The 17,209-nt window shown below is 41.3% G+C and overlaps 1 protein-coding gene across 2 annotated transcripts in view; it reads right to left on the reverse strand.

The window, feature by feature from the left end:
• Positions 1 to 17,209, reverse strand: part of LOC126194920 (double-stranded RNA-binding protein Staufen homolog 2-like) — a 254,734-nt gene that overhangs the window by 118,317 nt on the left and 119,208 nt on the right. For both annotated transcript variants that reach the window (XM_049933299.1, XM_049933306.1), the window contains exon 8: positions 1,760 to 1,967. In XM_049933299.1, the coding sequence (XP_049789256.1) occupies positions 1,760 to 1,967 (208 nt within the window). The remainder of the gene's footprint in view (positions 1 to 1,759; positions 1,968 to 17,209) is intronic.

Genomic DNA, 17,209 nt, shown 5'->3' on the forward strand with positions numbered 1-17,209 from the left:
TGTGAATATTCTCATTCTGCATTAGTTTTCCAGATTCCATGAGATAGTAGAAAGCAAATAAGATTGTCTCAAGGATAAACAAACATGGAACATTTATAAAACCAAGTTCAGCTAAATAAGGGTTCCAAGATTCCAGTTTCAAGGTGACAAGTTATCCCCCACGCTTTTATGTATTGTAAGTATGTTCATGATCTGAGTAGCATTGTGCCACAAAATGATTTCCAGGTGAAGCAGCAAATGGAACAGTGCATAGTATGCACATGACAGTATACATTTATTTCTTGTAGCTTTCAATACTGTAATACTGTAGCACACTATTGAGAGTTTCTTTCACAAGTTATATGTGCATCACGTTTCAAATCTTGCTGGACCCATAGACACAAAATTTTTGTAACACTGTTATTTCATATCAATTTATCTTTTAATCTAGCTTGGATACATTTTTATGAGATTGGTAAGTTCAAGTTGATAATTACAGCTTTTCTGAATTTACAATTAGCTTGTGTTGCATTATTCTGAGAACCATGACACTGAGTTTTATGCTGTAAACTGCTAACTTTCAACGCTCGAAGCAGATGGGAACATACTACTATCATCAACAAAAAAACAGGGTTTTGGAGGACTCATATGTTCAATAAGGCCATACACATACATCTGAAAGAGTAATGTGTTCACAATAGAGCAACCTTTACCAGCACTGTCTACTGTGCATTCGTTAATTTAAATGTCTTATGTAAAGAATGAGACTCTAGATTGTTTTGATTCTGCATCCTCATTTTTGTCATAAAATTAAAAATCTGGAACGGTGTCCTGCTATTCATTTTAGATTTGCGCCTACTTTAGCACTTTTTAAAAACACAGTGCTACATACAGAATACCATTTTCCTCACAGAGTTGGTATTTCTTTGTACTGTTCACAATATCAGAGAAAAAGATGGCACAGTGCGCACTGCTTAGTGCATCAGTAAAACATTGCAATAGTTTTCTTCTTCACATCACATCTTTCTTCAATTTTCTACATACTGCAGCCTTGCAATATTTAACACATTGGAATCACTATTTATCAGCACTTTCAGCTTTTCCTGTGTCAATGATCCAATAATTTTAGCACAGGACCTTCACATATGTCTATGGGCAATTTTTTGTGATTGCTTTCTTTCTATGTTATTCTGCAGATTAGATAGACGCATCACTTCAAACTTGACACTGTAGTATTTTAATGTGTCACTTTTACACCGTAGTTGATGTAACTAATGATCATTCAAGGACACTCACTGGCTGTATAACAGATACTTATCTATGAAAAATAATTATGAAAATACTGTGTCATCATAGGCATTATGTTCATCATAACTGAAAGAGCTGCAAGAGTATCTAGAGACAAACACAAAAATCATCACCTCCTCTGGGGGTGTGGGATGCATGTTGTTGACAGTGTCAATTAATGTCCTGAAACGTCCTGGCAGATTAAAACTGTTTGCCGTACCAGTAATCGAACCTGGGACCGTTGCCTTTCATGGGCAACTACCCTAATGACAAATTCTCAGATTCCAAGTCCTGGTCTGGCACACAATTATAATCCGCCAGGAAGTTCCAAATAACCTTTAGTCTTGAATTTAATAGCTACAGGACAATAAATGTTTTTCTTGTTACTATACAAAGAGCATATTTTAAATAAGAAAATAAAAAAAAGAAATAGAGCACATTATTTCTCAGAGTGAATCGATCCAATTGAAGACAAAATCACCTAAATACAGACCATTTTCCTGGGTCCCATCACGCTGTTGTATTGTTTCTTCTGGTAAAGGAAGGTTCCTGAGTTGACTCAATGCTTTAGAGGCAGCATCATGTTTTGCAGCTTGTCCTGACATGCCTTCTCCTATGAACTCCCGCGAACCAACACGAAGTGATACATAGAACATTGGTGGATGGAAAGCAGCAGGTATTTTTCCATAATGATGAAATCTCTGTGAGCAAAAGAAAATGAATTTCTAGACAGTTTGTATTGCCATGCATAAACCAAAACAAACACACACACAAAAGTTGCCAATGCTTGTGTATTTACTGGCCCTTGTCACCAAATTAAAATACTGAATTTCTAACACATGAATGCAAGTCATTAAAAAGAGTAACTCATATAAGTTGTTTTTAACTGCTTGCCCAGTTCACAACTGTCCACACTGTAACATACTGGAAGGAATAGATTTTGTACCACAACAAAAAGCATTCAAGAACCATGTATGATGTTTTTAAAACATCGCCGAACCTGACCAAACGAGATGTTTATCCCAAATAGCCATTTTTGTTGATGTCAATATGCGATAATCAAATCGTACTGAAATCTTCTGTAGTTACTAACTGGAAAAACTGGGAGCATCATCTACGAACTGTAATTAAACCTAAGAAGGTCCGGTAACAGGCTACTGCAGTTGCATGTCAATTATTTTCCAGTCTTGATCCCTACATACTACCATTTATTTATGCATTTCAGAACTTCACTAGAGAAAATTCATTAAATTACTAACTGTCAAAGAGGTGTTATAAATATTTTCAGTTTCTATGCTCATGGTTCTATTGGTGTAATTTTCACCTCTTATCAAATGATGCCAAGAGATTCACCTCGTCTGCCCAATTCAAGCTATTCACAACTGTTTCTATATATGGTTGGAATACTCTGTAAAGACGTGGTTGTGCTGCATATCAAATGTGGAACACACACACTAGGAAATCTGTATCAAAACACAAAAATCCTCGAATTAGGTCTCAACATTAATACAGCCTCGCATAATGCCCCTATAATGTCCTATATAAAAAATTCCACTGGTGCAATAATATCCATTTGGCATGCAATAATAAAATAATGTTGGTTTCAGTTTGCCCACAATAACTATTTTTGCATTAGATGCAAGTAATAAAGGAGGAGACATGCTTCCATGGCTGCCATCTTTTGTTGTGTGTGAGGGAAACATTCCACGTGGGAAAAATATATCTAAAAACAAAGATTATGTGACTTACCGTACGAAAGCGCTGGCAGGTCGATAGACACACAAACAAACACAAACACACACACAAAATTCAAGGTTTCGCAACAAACTGTTGCCTCATCAGGAAAGAGGGAAGGAGAGGGAATGACGAGAGGATGTGGGTTTTAAGGGAGAGGGTAAGGAGTCATTCCGATCCCGGGAGCGGAAAGACTTACCTTAGGGGGAAAAAAGGACGGGTATACACACACACACACACACACACACACACACACACATATCCATCCACACATATACAGACACAAGCAGACATGCTTGTGTCTGGATATGTGTGGATGGATATGTGTGTGTGTGTGCGCGCGAGTGTATACCCGTACTTTTTTCCCCCTAAGGTAAGTCTTTCCGCTCCCGGGATTGGAATGACTCCTTACCCTCTCCCTTAAAACCCACATCCTCTCGTCTTTCCCTCTCCTTCCCTCTTTCCTGATGAGGCAACAGTTTGTTGCGAAAGCTTGAATTTTGTGTGTGTGTTTGTGTTTGTTTGTGTGTCTATCGACCTGCCAGCGCTTTCATTCGGTAAGTCACATCATCTTTGTTTTTATATATATATATATATGATGATGTGACTTACCAAACGAAAGTGCTGGCAGGTCGATAGACACACAAACAAACACAAACATACACACGAAATTCAAGCTTTCGCAACAAACTGTTGCCTCACCAGGAAAGAGGGAAGGAGAGGGAAAGACGAAAGGATGTGGGTTTTAAGGGAGGGGGTAAGGAGTCATTCCAATCCCGGGAGCGAAAAGACTTACCTTAGGGGGAAAAAAGGACAGGTATACACTCACACACACACACATATCCATCCGCACATACACGGACACGAGCAGACATTTGTAAAGGCAAAGAGTTCGGGCAGAGATGTCAGTCGAGGCGGAAGTACAGAGGCAAAGACGTTGAAAGACAGGTGAGGTATGAGCGGCGGCAACTTGAAATTAGCGGAGGTTGAGGCCTGGCGGATAACGAGAGGAGAGGATATACCGAAGGGCAAGTTCCCATCTCCGGAGTTCTGACAGGTTGGTGTTAGTGGGAAGTATCCAGATAACCCGGACGGTGTAACACTGTGCCAAGATGTGCTGGCCGTGCACCAAGGCATGTTTAGCCACAGGGTGATCCTCATTACCAACAAACACTGTCTGCCTGTGTCCATTCATGCGAATGGACAGTTTGTTGCTGGTCATTCCCACATAGAAAGCTTCACAGTGTAGGCAGGTCAGTTGGTAAATCACGTGGGTGCTTTCACACGTGGCTCTGCCTTTGATCGTGTACACCTTCCGGGTTACAGGACCGGAGTAGGTGGTGGTGGGAGGGTGCATGGGACAGGTTTTACAGCGGGGGCGGTTACAAGGGTAGAAGCCAGAGGGTAGGGAAGGTGATTTGGGGATTTCATAGGGATGAACTTAACCTGTAGCAAACAACCTCAAGTCTGATTCACGTAGTGCATTAGTACTTCATTCTGCCACCAGGAGCACCAGCGTAGTGCACAGTTAAATTGGCTACTTTCACAAGTGTGGAGCATGCTCCATGTGCAGTTTGGTTTCATGAAAACGAACTCGGCAACAACTGTTTGGCATAAATTTCACATGGAATATGCTAAAGAACCTCCAAGCAGGCCTAAAATTTACTCTTGGCACTTGAATTTTGTTGAGGTTGGTTTTTCACTGCTATATTGTAAATCACCACATCACCCATATGTTGATGATTATGCCAAACAAGTTACGGAGAGCTCTTACACGTGTCAAGCATCTCGTGAGACAGGGATTCCACATAAGACTGTGGTGAATATACTGCACAGATTATACAATTGAAATCATACAGACTCCTAATGGCGCAGCACATTAGTGATGCACATAAAAGCTTGCTCATGGGGAATTCCGTGCGGAAATAATGTGTCGAACAGAGGATGGAGAGATGTTCCTGAACACAATAATGTTTAGTGATGAGTCAACATTTCATACCAGTGCAAGGCGAACACTCACAAATGCATAATATGAGGGCAGCAAAAATCGACATGCATACGTGGGTACCCGACTTTATAGGAATGATGTTGAAACTGCTTCTCCAAAAATTGGCACGCTATGGTTTTCAAGGCAAATCTCTTAGCTGGGTGTCATAATACTTGGCAAACAGAAAACAAAGAGTACTTATTTACATCAACGGCAAGAAATTTCTCTCTGTCTGAAAACACACTCAATTAGGTGTTCCACAAGGTTCAATATTAGGGCCACTACTTTTTCTGCATTATATTAACGATATGCCATGTCAGGTCCAATCTGATACTATCCTCTATGCAGATGACTCAACAGCTGTAGTCTGTTGTAAAAATGAGGTAGACCTAATTCGTCATATTGAACAAACAGTTGGGGGAGTGGAGGCATGGGTCAAAAACAATATCTTGACATTAAATTTTACAAAAACAGAACTTGTTCATTTCACCACAAAACAATCTGCACAGTCTATAAGTGAAATAAGGTATATGGACAAAAAATTAGAGACTGAAGACTGTGTCAAATTCCTTGGCGTATTAGTCAATAAAAACCTGTTATGGAGTCACCAGGGGGACAACATACTGGGTCGACTGAATAGCTTTGTATATATTATGAATATCTTGTACAGTATTACTGATTTAGCTGTAAGAAAAACTGTATATAATGCGTATTTGTTTCAGTCATTAGGTACAGTATAATTTTCTGGGGGTCTGAAAAAACAAATTTACTTAGAGCTTTTAGACTACAAAAAAGAACCATCCGAGCAATGGCGGGAGCAAAACCAAAGCAACATTTTAAACCTTTATTTGTAAAACTAAATCTAATGAGCATTCCAAGCATATACATCTATGAAACTCTCACTTTCACGAAAAGAAACCCACAACTTTTTGTGGGCAACTTCTTCTTGCATCAATATGATACTAGATATAGAACGAGCTACATGTTACCCACCCACCGTTTAAAATCATATGAAAAAAACCCATATTATATGGGCATGACATTTGTAAATAAAATATGGAAAGATATGGATGACCCAAATGTAAAAGGTACCTGGACCTGGAAAAATATCTGAAAGATACATGTTACTACAGTGTAGAAGATTTCATGAATGGCAACAATGCGTTATAATTGTAATTAAAATACCTCTTTGAAGATGTTACACCATATATATTATTAGTTTATTGTCTATTTTTAGTATTATTATATATAGTGTAATGGTTATAGTAGAGGGAAACATTCCACGTAGGAAAAATATATCTAAAAACAAAGATGATGTGACTTACCAAATGAAAGTCCTGGCAGGTCGACAGACACACAAACAAACACAAACATACACACAAAATTCAAGCTTTCGCAACAAACTGTTGCCCCATCAGGAAAGAGGGAAGGAGAGGGAAAGACGAAAGGATGTGGGTTTTAAGGGAGAGGGTAAGGAGTCATTCCAATCCCGGGAGCGGAAAGACTTACCTTAGGGGGAAAAAAGGACGGGTATACACTCGCGCACACACACACATATCCATCCACACATATACAGACACAAGCAGACACATTTAAAGACTAATGTGTCTGCTTGTGTCTGTATATGTGTGGATGGATATGTGTGTGTGTGCGAGTGTATACCCGTCCTTTTTTCCCCCTAAGGTAAGTCTTTCCGCTCCCGGGATTGGAATGACTCCTTACCCTCTCCCTTAAAACCCACATCCTTTAGTCTTTCCCTCTCCTTCCCTCTTTCCTGATGGGGCAACAGTTTGTTGCGAAAGCTTGAATTTTGTGTGTATGTTTGTGTTTGTTTGTGTGTCTGTCGACCTGCCAGGACTTTCATTTGGTAAGTCACATCATCTTTGTTTTTAGATATATATATATAGTGTAAAACTGACAACTCAACTATGTCGCAATATTCGACTATGTGATAAGAAAAATTGAATTGAACTTGCAGGACTTGCAATCTGTTAGGTGCTGGTACTGATATGACGACCTAGGGTTTAAACATAAAACTGACGAGTCAACTATGTCGCAATATTCGATTATGTGATAAGAAAAATTGAATTGAACTTGCAGGACTTGCAATCTGTTGGGTGCCGGTACTGATATGACAACCTAGGGTTTAAACACAATCATCAGGGAGCATTATAGATGTAGACAGTCAACAAAGGTCTGGAAACAGTGAGCAGGGCTCTACTCCTACAGCTGTTTTATCACAACAGCAATAGAGCTGCTGCTCTTTGTGAGTATCGAGATATTAAAGGAATACGGAGTGGTTCTCTTCCTGCACCGGGACCTCTGGAATCCCAGTCTTGCAATTTGTACAGTCCACCAGAAGGCAGGGACACAGACGACAGCCGCTAGGCGGTGCCCTTATATCCTGTGAGCGCTGCTGTCGATGCCACAGCGCTGGCGCAGGCCACGCCTGCTTTACCAGTCTATCTGCACTCATGGGGGCTCTATAGAGCTGGCAGCACAGGGGCTCAGAAGTCAACCATGTTCTGACAGCACTCTTGTGTTGTATATTGTCCACATTGTTGTCAGTTCCTGACCTCACTGTGTACGGGCCCTCGATCTGGTTTACTCTTCAGACTTGTATACTGTCACACCTGTTTGTTGTTGTTGTTGTTGTTGTTGCCTTCATTGTTGTCCATAGCTGTCTTTCTGTGGGTTTTTGCGACTCACAATCGACGCCCTCAGCCGCTCGGCGTGTGGCTCCCGATCATGTCGGATTCCGGTAACCAGAATTGGTGATGAGACAAAAAGTTTATGGTGCTTTATGGACACGAAACTTGTACAGCTCATGGAACAGAAACAGCAAGAACTGCTCCTGCAGCAGCAATTGCAACAGCAGTTTCATCAGTAGTTCCAGCAGCAAATGGATCTTTCGCATCAGGAAATTCAGCTGCTATCAGACCGATTACAGGCACAAGATTCACAACCCGTCCCAACTGTGGTCACCTCCCAGACAGGGTCCTGCCCAACCAAATTTCCGCTGATTAACGATAACAAAGAGGATTGGGACATGTATTTTCAGCGGCTGAAACAGCACTTCGCTACTTTTCGGGTTTCTGATGATGCTCTACAACGCCTGTTTTTCCTTTCTTGGTCTTCCCCAAAGACTTTTTCTTACTTAAGAAGTTGTCTCCCCTTTCAAACCCAGTGTGCTCACTTTCGAGGAAATGTGTTTATAGTTGTCGACCTATTATTCACAAAGGTTCCACGTGGTCACATTGTGCCTCGAGTTCCATCAGTGCCATCAGCAAGCGGGCCTGTCTTATTGACTGTGGGTGACGAATTTGCAAGGTCTGAGTAATCATTGCAATTTTATTTGTCGCGATCGGCTTGCGAAACCTCATATGCTGGTTCCCTGATCCGTGATGCAGTGGTCCAGCTGGCTAACAATCTGGAAGTTCACACTGCAGCCTCAAGCTCGACAATCCTTCCTCGGACGTCATACTGAAAATCGCACACTCTTTCGGGATTGTGCAGGCAGCAAATGAACGTCTTATGGCCTGCTCCCAGATCACTGTGGTTCAATCACCACCGCTGGAATGAAATTCTCACCAGCCTTCTTCCCGATGGTGGCGTCGTGATTTGTCACTTTCAGACGTGTCAATGACCTATGAGCAGACAGTCCAGCTGTGTCGGCGCAACCAGCAGGGCCTGCCTTCTTGTCCTGACTGTTTTGTGAGGCACCAATGGGCAGACTGCCCTGATCGTTGGGCACATTGCACCCTTTGTGGCAAGAATGGACATCTCCATACTGTCTACCAATGGCCATCAGGTCAGTCTAACAACACTCCCAACTTGCATCACAGGATGGTACTGAACTTCAGGCCATCTTTCCCCAGGGCATTCCTTGAGGCTCCAATTTGTTTACTGATCTCATTATTGCTCATCAGGATGTTTGTTTCCAAGTTGATATGGGAGCAACAGTTTCCCTGGTCAATCTCCCAAAATACGCTCGTCTGGGTTACCCAGCATTGGCCCCACCCTGTCGCAAGCTAGTTGTGTATGGTGACAGCCCTATGCCACTCAGAGGTCATTTCACCACAACAGACTCATACAAGATGGTTATACAGCTGCTAACACTGTACATTGTCAACAGTCATTTTGCTGGCAACATTTTCGACTAGGATGCTTTCTCACTGTTTGGGTTCTCCATCAGGCAGGAACAAAGTTTAGGTTGTCTCAGACACAGTCTCCTTCCACAAACTTGGTGACCTTTGTGCCTGTTTTGCATTTCTCTTTGAGCCTGGCTTGAGGTGCACCATCAATTTTGAGGCCCGTATTTCCTTATGTCCAGATGCAATGCCCCATTTCCGCCATGCACGTCCTCTTCCAGTCTCCTTACGGAAGGATGTTAAGCTTGAACTCAATCGCCTTCGCCATACTGTGGTCATAAAACTGGTTAAAACTAGTCTTTGGGCTACACCCATGGTCTTAGTCCAGAAGCCAAATGGTTCCCTCCAGCTTTGTGGAGATTTTAGTCAACGATCAATGCCCAAGCTCTTGTGGAAACCTATCCTATGCCACATCAAGAGGACCTCCTCTAAAAGTCTAAAAGGTTGTTGGAGGTGAATGTTTTTCTAAAATAGACCTTGCTGATGCTTGCTTACAGATTCCACTAGATGAGGAGTCGCAACACATTGTTGTTGTCAATGTACTTTTTTGCTTATACACATATAAGCCTTTGCGTTTTGGGATCTCTTCTGCACTAGTGATCTTTCAGAGATACCTGCAACAGTTAACTATGTCCATCCCAGTTTGTACCAATTCCCTGGATGACTTCACTGTTACGGGTACTGTGTGCCAAGACCACCTGCATAACTTACATATCCTCTTTACTATGTTACGTGATGCAGAGCTCAAGTGCCATCTGCAGAAATACCAGTTTTTACAGGAACAAGTGGACTACCTGGGCCACTTGCGCACCAAAGATAGGATTCAGCCCACCGACCATAATGTTTCTGGTACTGACACGCTCTTGCATCCCCAAAACCTCCAGGAGTTGCAGGTTTTTTTGGGGGAAATTGAATTATTATTCTAAGTTCCTTCTGAGAACAGCACACATTATGCATCCCATCAATCAGTTGGAGAAGAAAGGCGTTCCATTTAAGTGGTCGGCGGCCTGCGAGAAAGCCTTCACAATGCAGAAGCACATGTTATGTTCTGCACCCTGCCTTACCTCCTTTTCCCCATAACGCACCCTAGTTCTAGCTGCACATGCTTCTCCCTATGGCATCAGTGCAGTGCTGGAACACGATAATGATGATGGTATGGAGCAACACATCACCTATGTATCCAAAACACTGACACCTGCCCAATGCAATTAGTCCCAGATCGGGAAAGAGGCATTGGCAATCATCTTTGCCATGAAGAAATTCCATGTGTACCTATTTGTGTCCCGGTTTACACTCTCTACATAACATAAACTGCTCATAGCACTCTTTGGATCACAATCTCCGCTTCTAGATCGGATGGTCCAGAGACTCCAGCATTGGGGTTCTTTTCCTTAGGTCCTACATTTACACTATCAAGTACAGACCTACTGCACAACACGCAAATGTGGATGCTCTCTCACTTTTTGCCTTCCGGAGCAGACCCACTGTTCGACCAACTGGATCTCTCCTGTTTTCACATCGATGTGGAACGACAACACATCTTGGATGGGTTTCCCATTAGCACTACACAACCCCTGTTGGACATGCAACCATGATCCTACCCTGCAGTATGTCACATACTATGTCCTTCATGGATGGCATACTTATTTTTCGAAGTCAGCTGCTCCCGAGCTCTGGGTCTGGGCTCAACTCTCTCATCATTTGTCTGCCGTCTCCAATGTGCTCCAGCTGGATGCGGATCTTGTCATCCCAACTACCTTAAGCACTACCGTCTTGGAATTCCTCCGTCGCGGACACTGGGGTATGTCTGGGATGATAGCCCGTGACAGGCGGCATGTCTACTGGCCACGACTGATCAAGGACATGGAGGCTACGGTGCACCGCTGTTCTGCCTGTGCTCACCATCAGGCTACTCCACCCCAGTCTTTCGCCCTCTGGCCTACTGCCCGTCTCCTTGGGATCGCATTCATCTAGATTTTGCTGGCCCCTTTCAGGCTCATTGTGCCTTATTGTCATGGATGCTTGTTCAAGCTACCCCTACATGGATAGCATGGCGCCCACCACCACAGCAGCGATGCTCAATGCCCTTCTGCAAATTCTCGCCATTGAAGGGCTTCCCTACAATATCATCACTGACAATGGGCCCCAATTCACTGCGTGCGGGCCATGTCTGCTGCAGCAGCCTATTCACACTCACGGGGGCACTATAAAGCTGGCAGCACAGTGGCTCAGAAGTGAGTCATGTTTCGACAGCACTCTTGTATTGTATATTGTATGCATCACGGTCGGTTCCTGATTTCCCTACATCTAGGCTCTTTATCTGGTTTACTCTTCAGGCTTGTATATTGCCATATCTGTCTGTGGTTGTGGTTGCTGTTGTTATTGCCTTCATTGTTGTCCATAGCTGTCATTCTGTATTTCACGAATCACCATCGACGCCCTCACCCCGTCAGCTAGTGGCTCCCGACTGTGTGCAATTCTGGTTACTAGAGTATCGAAGAACATAACCCAGAAGTTCAAATTAACTGGCGATTTGGGAATTGCTCCAGAGAGACACCAACTGTACCACAACACGTTGGAGAAGCTGCTGTTGCCAAGGCTGAGAATGTCGAATACAATGTGAGATCTTCAAACAGTGCACAAGCTGTGTCACAACAGCTGAACATTCCATGATCCACCAGACAGAAAGTGCTGCAAACAACTGTGAAACAGTATCTGTACAAACTTCCAGGCTGCTGTGAATGCAGATGGTCATCACATTGATAAATGTTTGTAACCTGGAACGCAAACATGGTATGCAATTAACAGATGTTAGCCTGTTATTTGGAATTAAAATATGTTTCTCTGTCAACTGTTTATTCACTATTTCCCTTCTGCACGTCTTTATAAATGTTTCCACAGAGTTTCATCATTCTGCAACCACTAGCTTCTCATGAGGGCCCTCATAGGTAGCAGAAATTTAATTATAACCACCCTGTACACGAAAAATAGTTAAAATAAAAACCAGGAAAACCCATTAAGGAACATAAGGACTTGTTTATCAAAGAAACATCCACAACTAAATGACAATAGTCAGGTAGCCAGCATTTTCACTTCCTTGATGTATCTCAAAAGATTGACAACGATAGTTCAAAGAATAAGGCAATAGAATATATGCTCCAAAATGAATTAAGAATGTAACTCCCTCAAAACTAAAAACTCACACAGAGAAGGCTATTTCTCACGTCGTCGTCATCAGCATCATCATCATCATCTTGAACTCTTTCCAGCCCCAAGTTGAGTCTGTCTATAACATAAGCCTCACAATCTAGTCCCGTTTTCCCACTATCTGTCTGTGTTCACTCTTGTTCAGTTTTCATCTACTCTTTGGTCATTTCCTTAGCATCTCCATTTGATGTATCTTCTTGGGAAACCTCTTGTTTTCCATTCTCTTTAAGTGCCCATATCATCTCAGGCTTTATGTTTCTATCCTGCTCTGCAAGCGTTTCTCTTTCACAATTTCCCTTGCCTTTTCATTCCTCTCATCATGTATCTCCTTGTTACTCCTATCCTACCTCTGAGAAACTTCATTTCACATGCCTGTACTCTGTTCACATCTCTTTCGTTCATTGCTGATGTTTCAGATGCACAAGTCAGTACTGGGATGTAGTAACTTCTATATATTACTTACTTGATTTTTTGTGGGACATCTTTGTTCTGAACCGGGCTCTTAACACTTTGCAGGAATGCTTCTGCCTGTCTGCCATATTCATTAATCTCTTTCTCATTTCTTCCAGTTTCCTCTATCAGACTTCCAAAGTTCTTGACACTTTCCATCTTCTTCAATTGTTCAACTCCAATTCTTACTCTGCTAGTTGATCCCTCTTTCTTTCTAGTTGTTAACAGGATCTCACATTTATTTACATTAAACTTCATTCCACACTCTCTCACAGTTTCTTCCCAAGCATCTAGCTGTTACTGAATCTACTCCTCCCTGTTTCCCCAGATCATCTAGTCAACTGCAAACACCATTGCTTTCATCTTGTCCTCTCCAGTTTTTTCTGCCATCTTAGTCATTATCTCATCCAAGACATAATGAAGAGGAAATGGGACAATGCACTGCCTGGTTCACACCATTTGTTTGCTGGAACCAATTTGCCCTTTCATTTCCCACTTTCACACAACTCGGACTTCTACAACACATCTCCTCTGCTCTGTCGTCTCTTTTTCCACTCCTCCTTTTGTAGTGTTTTTCAGACCATTCTTATACAGATGCTATCAAATGCCTTTTCTACATTGACAGAGGCCATAACAAGGTCTACCCCAACTTTACATCTCAAGTAAAGCACTAAAATATTCAAGCTTTCGCAACAAACTGTTGCCTCATCAGGAAAGAGGGGAAGGAGATTGAAAGACGAAAGGATGTGGGTTTTAAGGGAGAGGGTAAGGAGTCATTCCAATCCCAGGAGCGGAAAGACTTACCTTAGGGGGAAAAAAGGACAGGTATACACTCGCACACACACACATATCCATCCACACATATACAGACACAAGCAGACATATTTAAAGACAAAGAGTTTGAAGGTGCTGGAAAAAATTATGTATTCAAGAACTATAACACACCTCTCTCAAAAAAGATATGTAGTCTCAATTTTTGATTTCAAAATGGTCTCTCCAGAGAAAACACTATTTTTCAGTTCACAAATCAGAATATAAAAAATTTAAATGACAAAATATTGCCAACTGGTATTTTCAGCGAATTGTCATCATAAGCATTTTTTTGTGCAGATACCTTGCTGGTAAATGGTTTTCACCCTATCCAACTAAAGAGACACTGAGTGTTGGATTAAAAACATGGGGAATGTCCATAATGTAACATGTAACAGCATCTTCGGAGTGGGCAATAAACAATACAGGTGCACCACAGTAATCTTTTTTTCTTGTTATGTTAAATGACCTTCCACCCCCATATCCAAGAAGCAAAATAGTTCTCTTTGGTGATTATGCAAGAATTATAATCAAAATTAAAGGATAATTTCATGACTTGTCAATTTAATATTACTGTTTTGGCAATTAGTAAATGGTTCTTTGCAAACAGACCGTCACCAAATTTAGATAAAACAATGTGCGCAGTTCTGTCCTGCACAAGGCCTGAACATACCATAAGATACAGTGCGTGAAGGTAAATCAATAAATGAAATAGAATATTTTAGCTATTTATTTTGAAAAGGACCACAACTTAAAAGCCACTTTACAGAACTTCTTCAATATCTAAGTTCTACAAGTATCAGATTTTGGAGATGAAAATGTCACAGATTTCTCTTCCATTTCCATTTGCTGGTGTCTTACACTATCATATCCTGGTGTAATGTGTCACTGAGGAAAGAAGTGAGTGTTTCACTTAAGTGTGTAATAGGAATATCAATTGTAGGTACTGAAAACCTCGTAACTCCACTTGTCTGTGAAACCTCATAATTCCTGTAACCAGTAACTCCATTACCTAAAATTTATATATTATTGTTAGAAACAGTTTGTAGTTCTGCTTTAAAATTTAGCAAAATGGGAGTTACGAGGTTTTCATTGTCTACCATTGATATGTAGAGTATTGTAGAAGCTGTTGTAGGCAGCTTTTCAAACAGTTGGAGATACTGACAACAGCCTCATTCTACATTACTCTCCAGTAAAGTTTGTTACAAAGAATCAATCTCAGTCCAAAAACAACAGTAGCATTTAAAATGCAATTATTGATAACATCTATCACTTAGCGTTGGTATGGCACAAAAGGGAGTGAGATATTCAGTCTTAAAAAATCATTGACAACCTACCCTATGGAATAAAGAATTCATTGGATAATAAAATGAAGTTTAAACACAAACTGGAATTATATCTGCTTGGAAACTTCTTAAAGTTCTCTGACAAATTTCTAAATGTGCACTAGTATGATGGTTTTTATAAGCCCCCCCCCCCAGATGGAAGGTGCCGAACTATCAACAAAGTGTCATGACATATACATCTGGTGAAGGCAATGCCAGCAACGAAATGACTCCAGTTGCACCTGACCAGTTAGTTGAGATCAGCTAGCCACCCTACTTAAGCTCGACCAACCACGAGCTCACTCTCATTCTCATGTGAGTCAGTTGGTGCTATGTTCTAATGTAACCAACACCTTCCTAGACAATCAAGTTATATTTACAGACTAAGTTAGATAGCAAAGAGGACTATTCTCACTGTTGTGCCAAGTGATTACATCTATGTGTAAGACTGCTAGAGTTAAGTAATGCTTCAGTGGCTATGGACTGGTATTCTTATTCAGCCAAGGGAACTAACTGTTGCTATTGTTTCCACTGTCTATCAATACCACCATACTTGTGTTACTATACAGCCAATGACCTGTACTCAGTTTAACCTGCATACACAGCAAATTAAATGTGGGAAGCCTTCAGCTTTTTTGTGTCTCAGGACAATTACTTTATTTTATTGTGAACTTGAGGCCGTCTGTTCCATTAGAACAGAGAATCACAAAAATTGTGTGTGTGTGTGGGGGGGGGGGGGGGTATCAGAAAGGGGGGAGGGGGAGGGAGGGAGAGATAGAGGGGGAGGGAAGGATAGAGAGGGGGGGAGGGAGAGAGGGAGAGAGGGGGGGAGAGAGAGAGAGAGAGAGAGAGAGAGAGAGAGAGAGAGAGAGATACTACACTAAACATGTCAAGTTAAAACATAACTCACCATATACAGAAAAGAAAACACTTAAGAAACCTTGTATATGGGTAGTAAGTTGCAACATTTTCTGTTGACATGTACTGTAATTGTAAAACATACCCTTTCCATATCACCGTGTGAGGTCAAAATTAGGATCTCCAGAACATGAAACTAACTAAGCTACTATAAGTAGTGTATGGGCCTATTTCACAAGCTAATGGGCATACTTCAAGTAGAGATAAGAATTTAGGATCATTATTTTTTTTCTGGTGGAAATTAATATTTGGCAATATGTGATGTAATCCACTACTCAAAGTAAAACAAGGCCCTATTCGAGTACAGTGAATTTACTATTATACTATAGAATAATGGCATTGTGTCATGCTTCCAACACAGACTAATGGTAAGTGGATAATCTCGCAGAAATCAAAATGCTTTAATAAACTGATTTGTACTTATCAATGTGTGGACAAACACCATGTCAGTGCGTGGTGGAAATCTGCTAGTGTGTGAAGGACTATGTATGTGTGTTGGGGACGTAATCCAATAGCATGGAACAGAAGACAAAACATAAGAGCTCTACACACAGTAAATCGAAATATTCACTTGTGAGGGCCACAGATGGTAACTACTGAGACAAACTTAAGTCTTAATATCTTTGCTTAAAATTGCGCAGGAGCCATGAGAGCATCACAGAACTGAAAATGTGTTGCAGCAATGCAATAGCAGATATCCAAGCCTGTGACATCAGATAGTACTTGAAAAACAGTGAGAATGAATGAAGTATCTTGAAATAGCTAGTGCCAATGACCTAGCGTTGAACTTGGTTGTGATTTGTATGTGGAAGCCTAAGGGCACCTAACAGTTGTGCGTTTTTGACTGGAATGTTTGCTGTTGCAAAAAGTCAACATTTTTCTCCTGAAATGATTTTCAGTTGTTTTCCCCTTCTGGCTTTACTTAAGCTTTCAACAAATGATTGTTTCTGTTGAGAAACAGCGCCATTTACATACCTTTGATTTAAAATGTTTCTCAACATTGTTTTCCTTTTACCATTCTTCATAATTACAAAATCTGCAGAGTACTGCTCTCAACCTTTCATGGGCATTCATAGCCATGTAACTCATGATCGACAGCATACAGATAGAATCCACAAGCATAGAAGTAAAACTGAAAATAACTCTATTTGCACATTAGGGGAAAACTTTCCGCATGACCAAAATACATTAACCAGTTTTGTTTTCTAGTTGCATTATAGCGCAGGTACAGACACAATAAACTGGCAGTCATCCACAAGCATAAAAGGCTAGAATTTTGATCACCAGAGGGGAGAGGAGCAGTGCGGGGATACAAGCTCGGTCACAGGGCTAACAACCTAAACCTGTGTTCTGTGCGTTTC

Source organism: Schistocerca nitens, chromosome 1, assembly GCF_023898315.1.
Source record: "Schistocerca nitens isolate TAMUIC-IGC-003100 chromosome 1, iqSchNite1.1, whole genome shotgun sequence".
Taxonomy (NCBI): Eukaryota; Metazoa; Arthropoda; class Insecta; order Orthoptera; family Acrididae; genus Schistocerca; species Schistocerca nitens.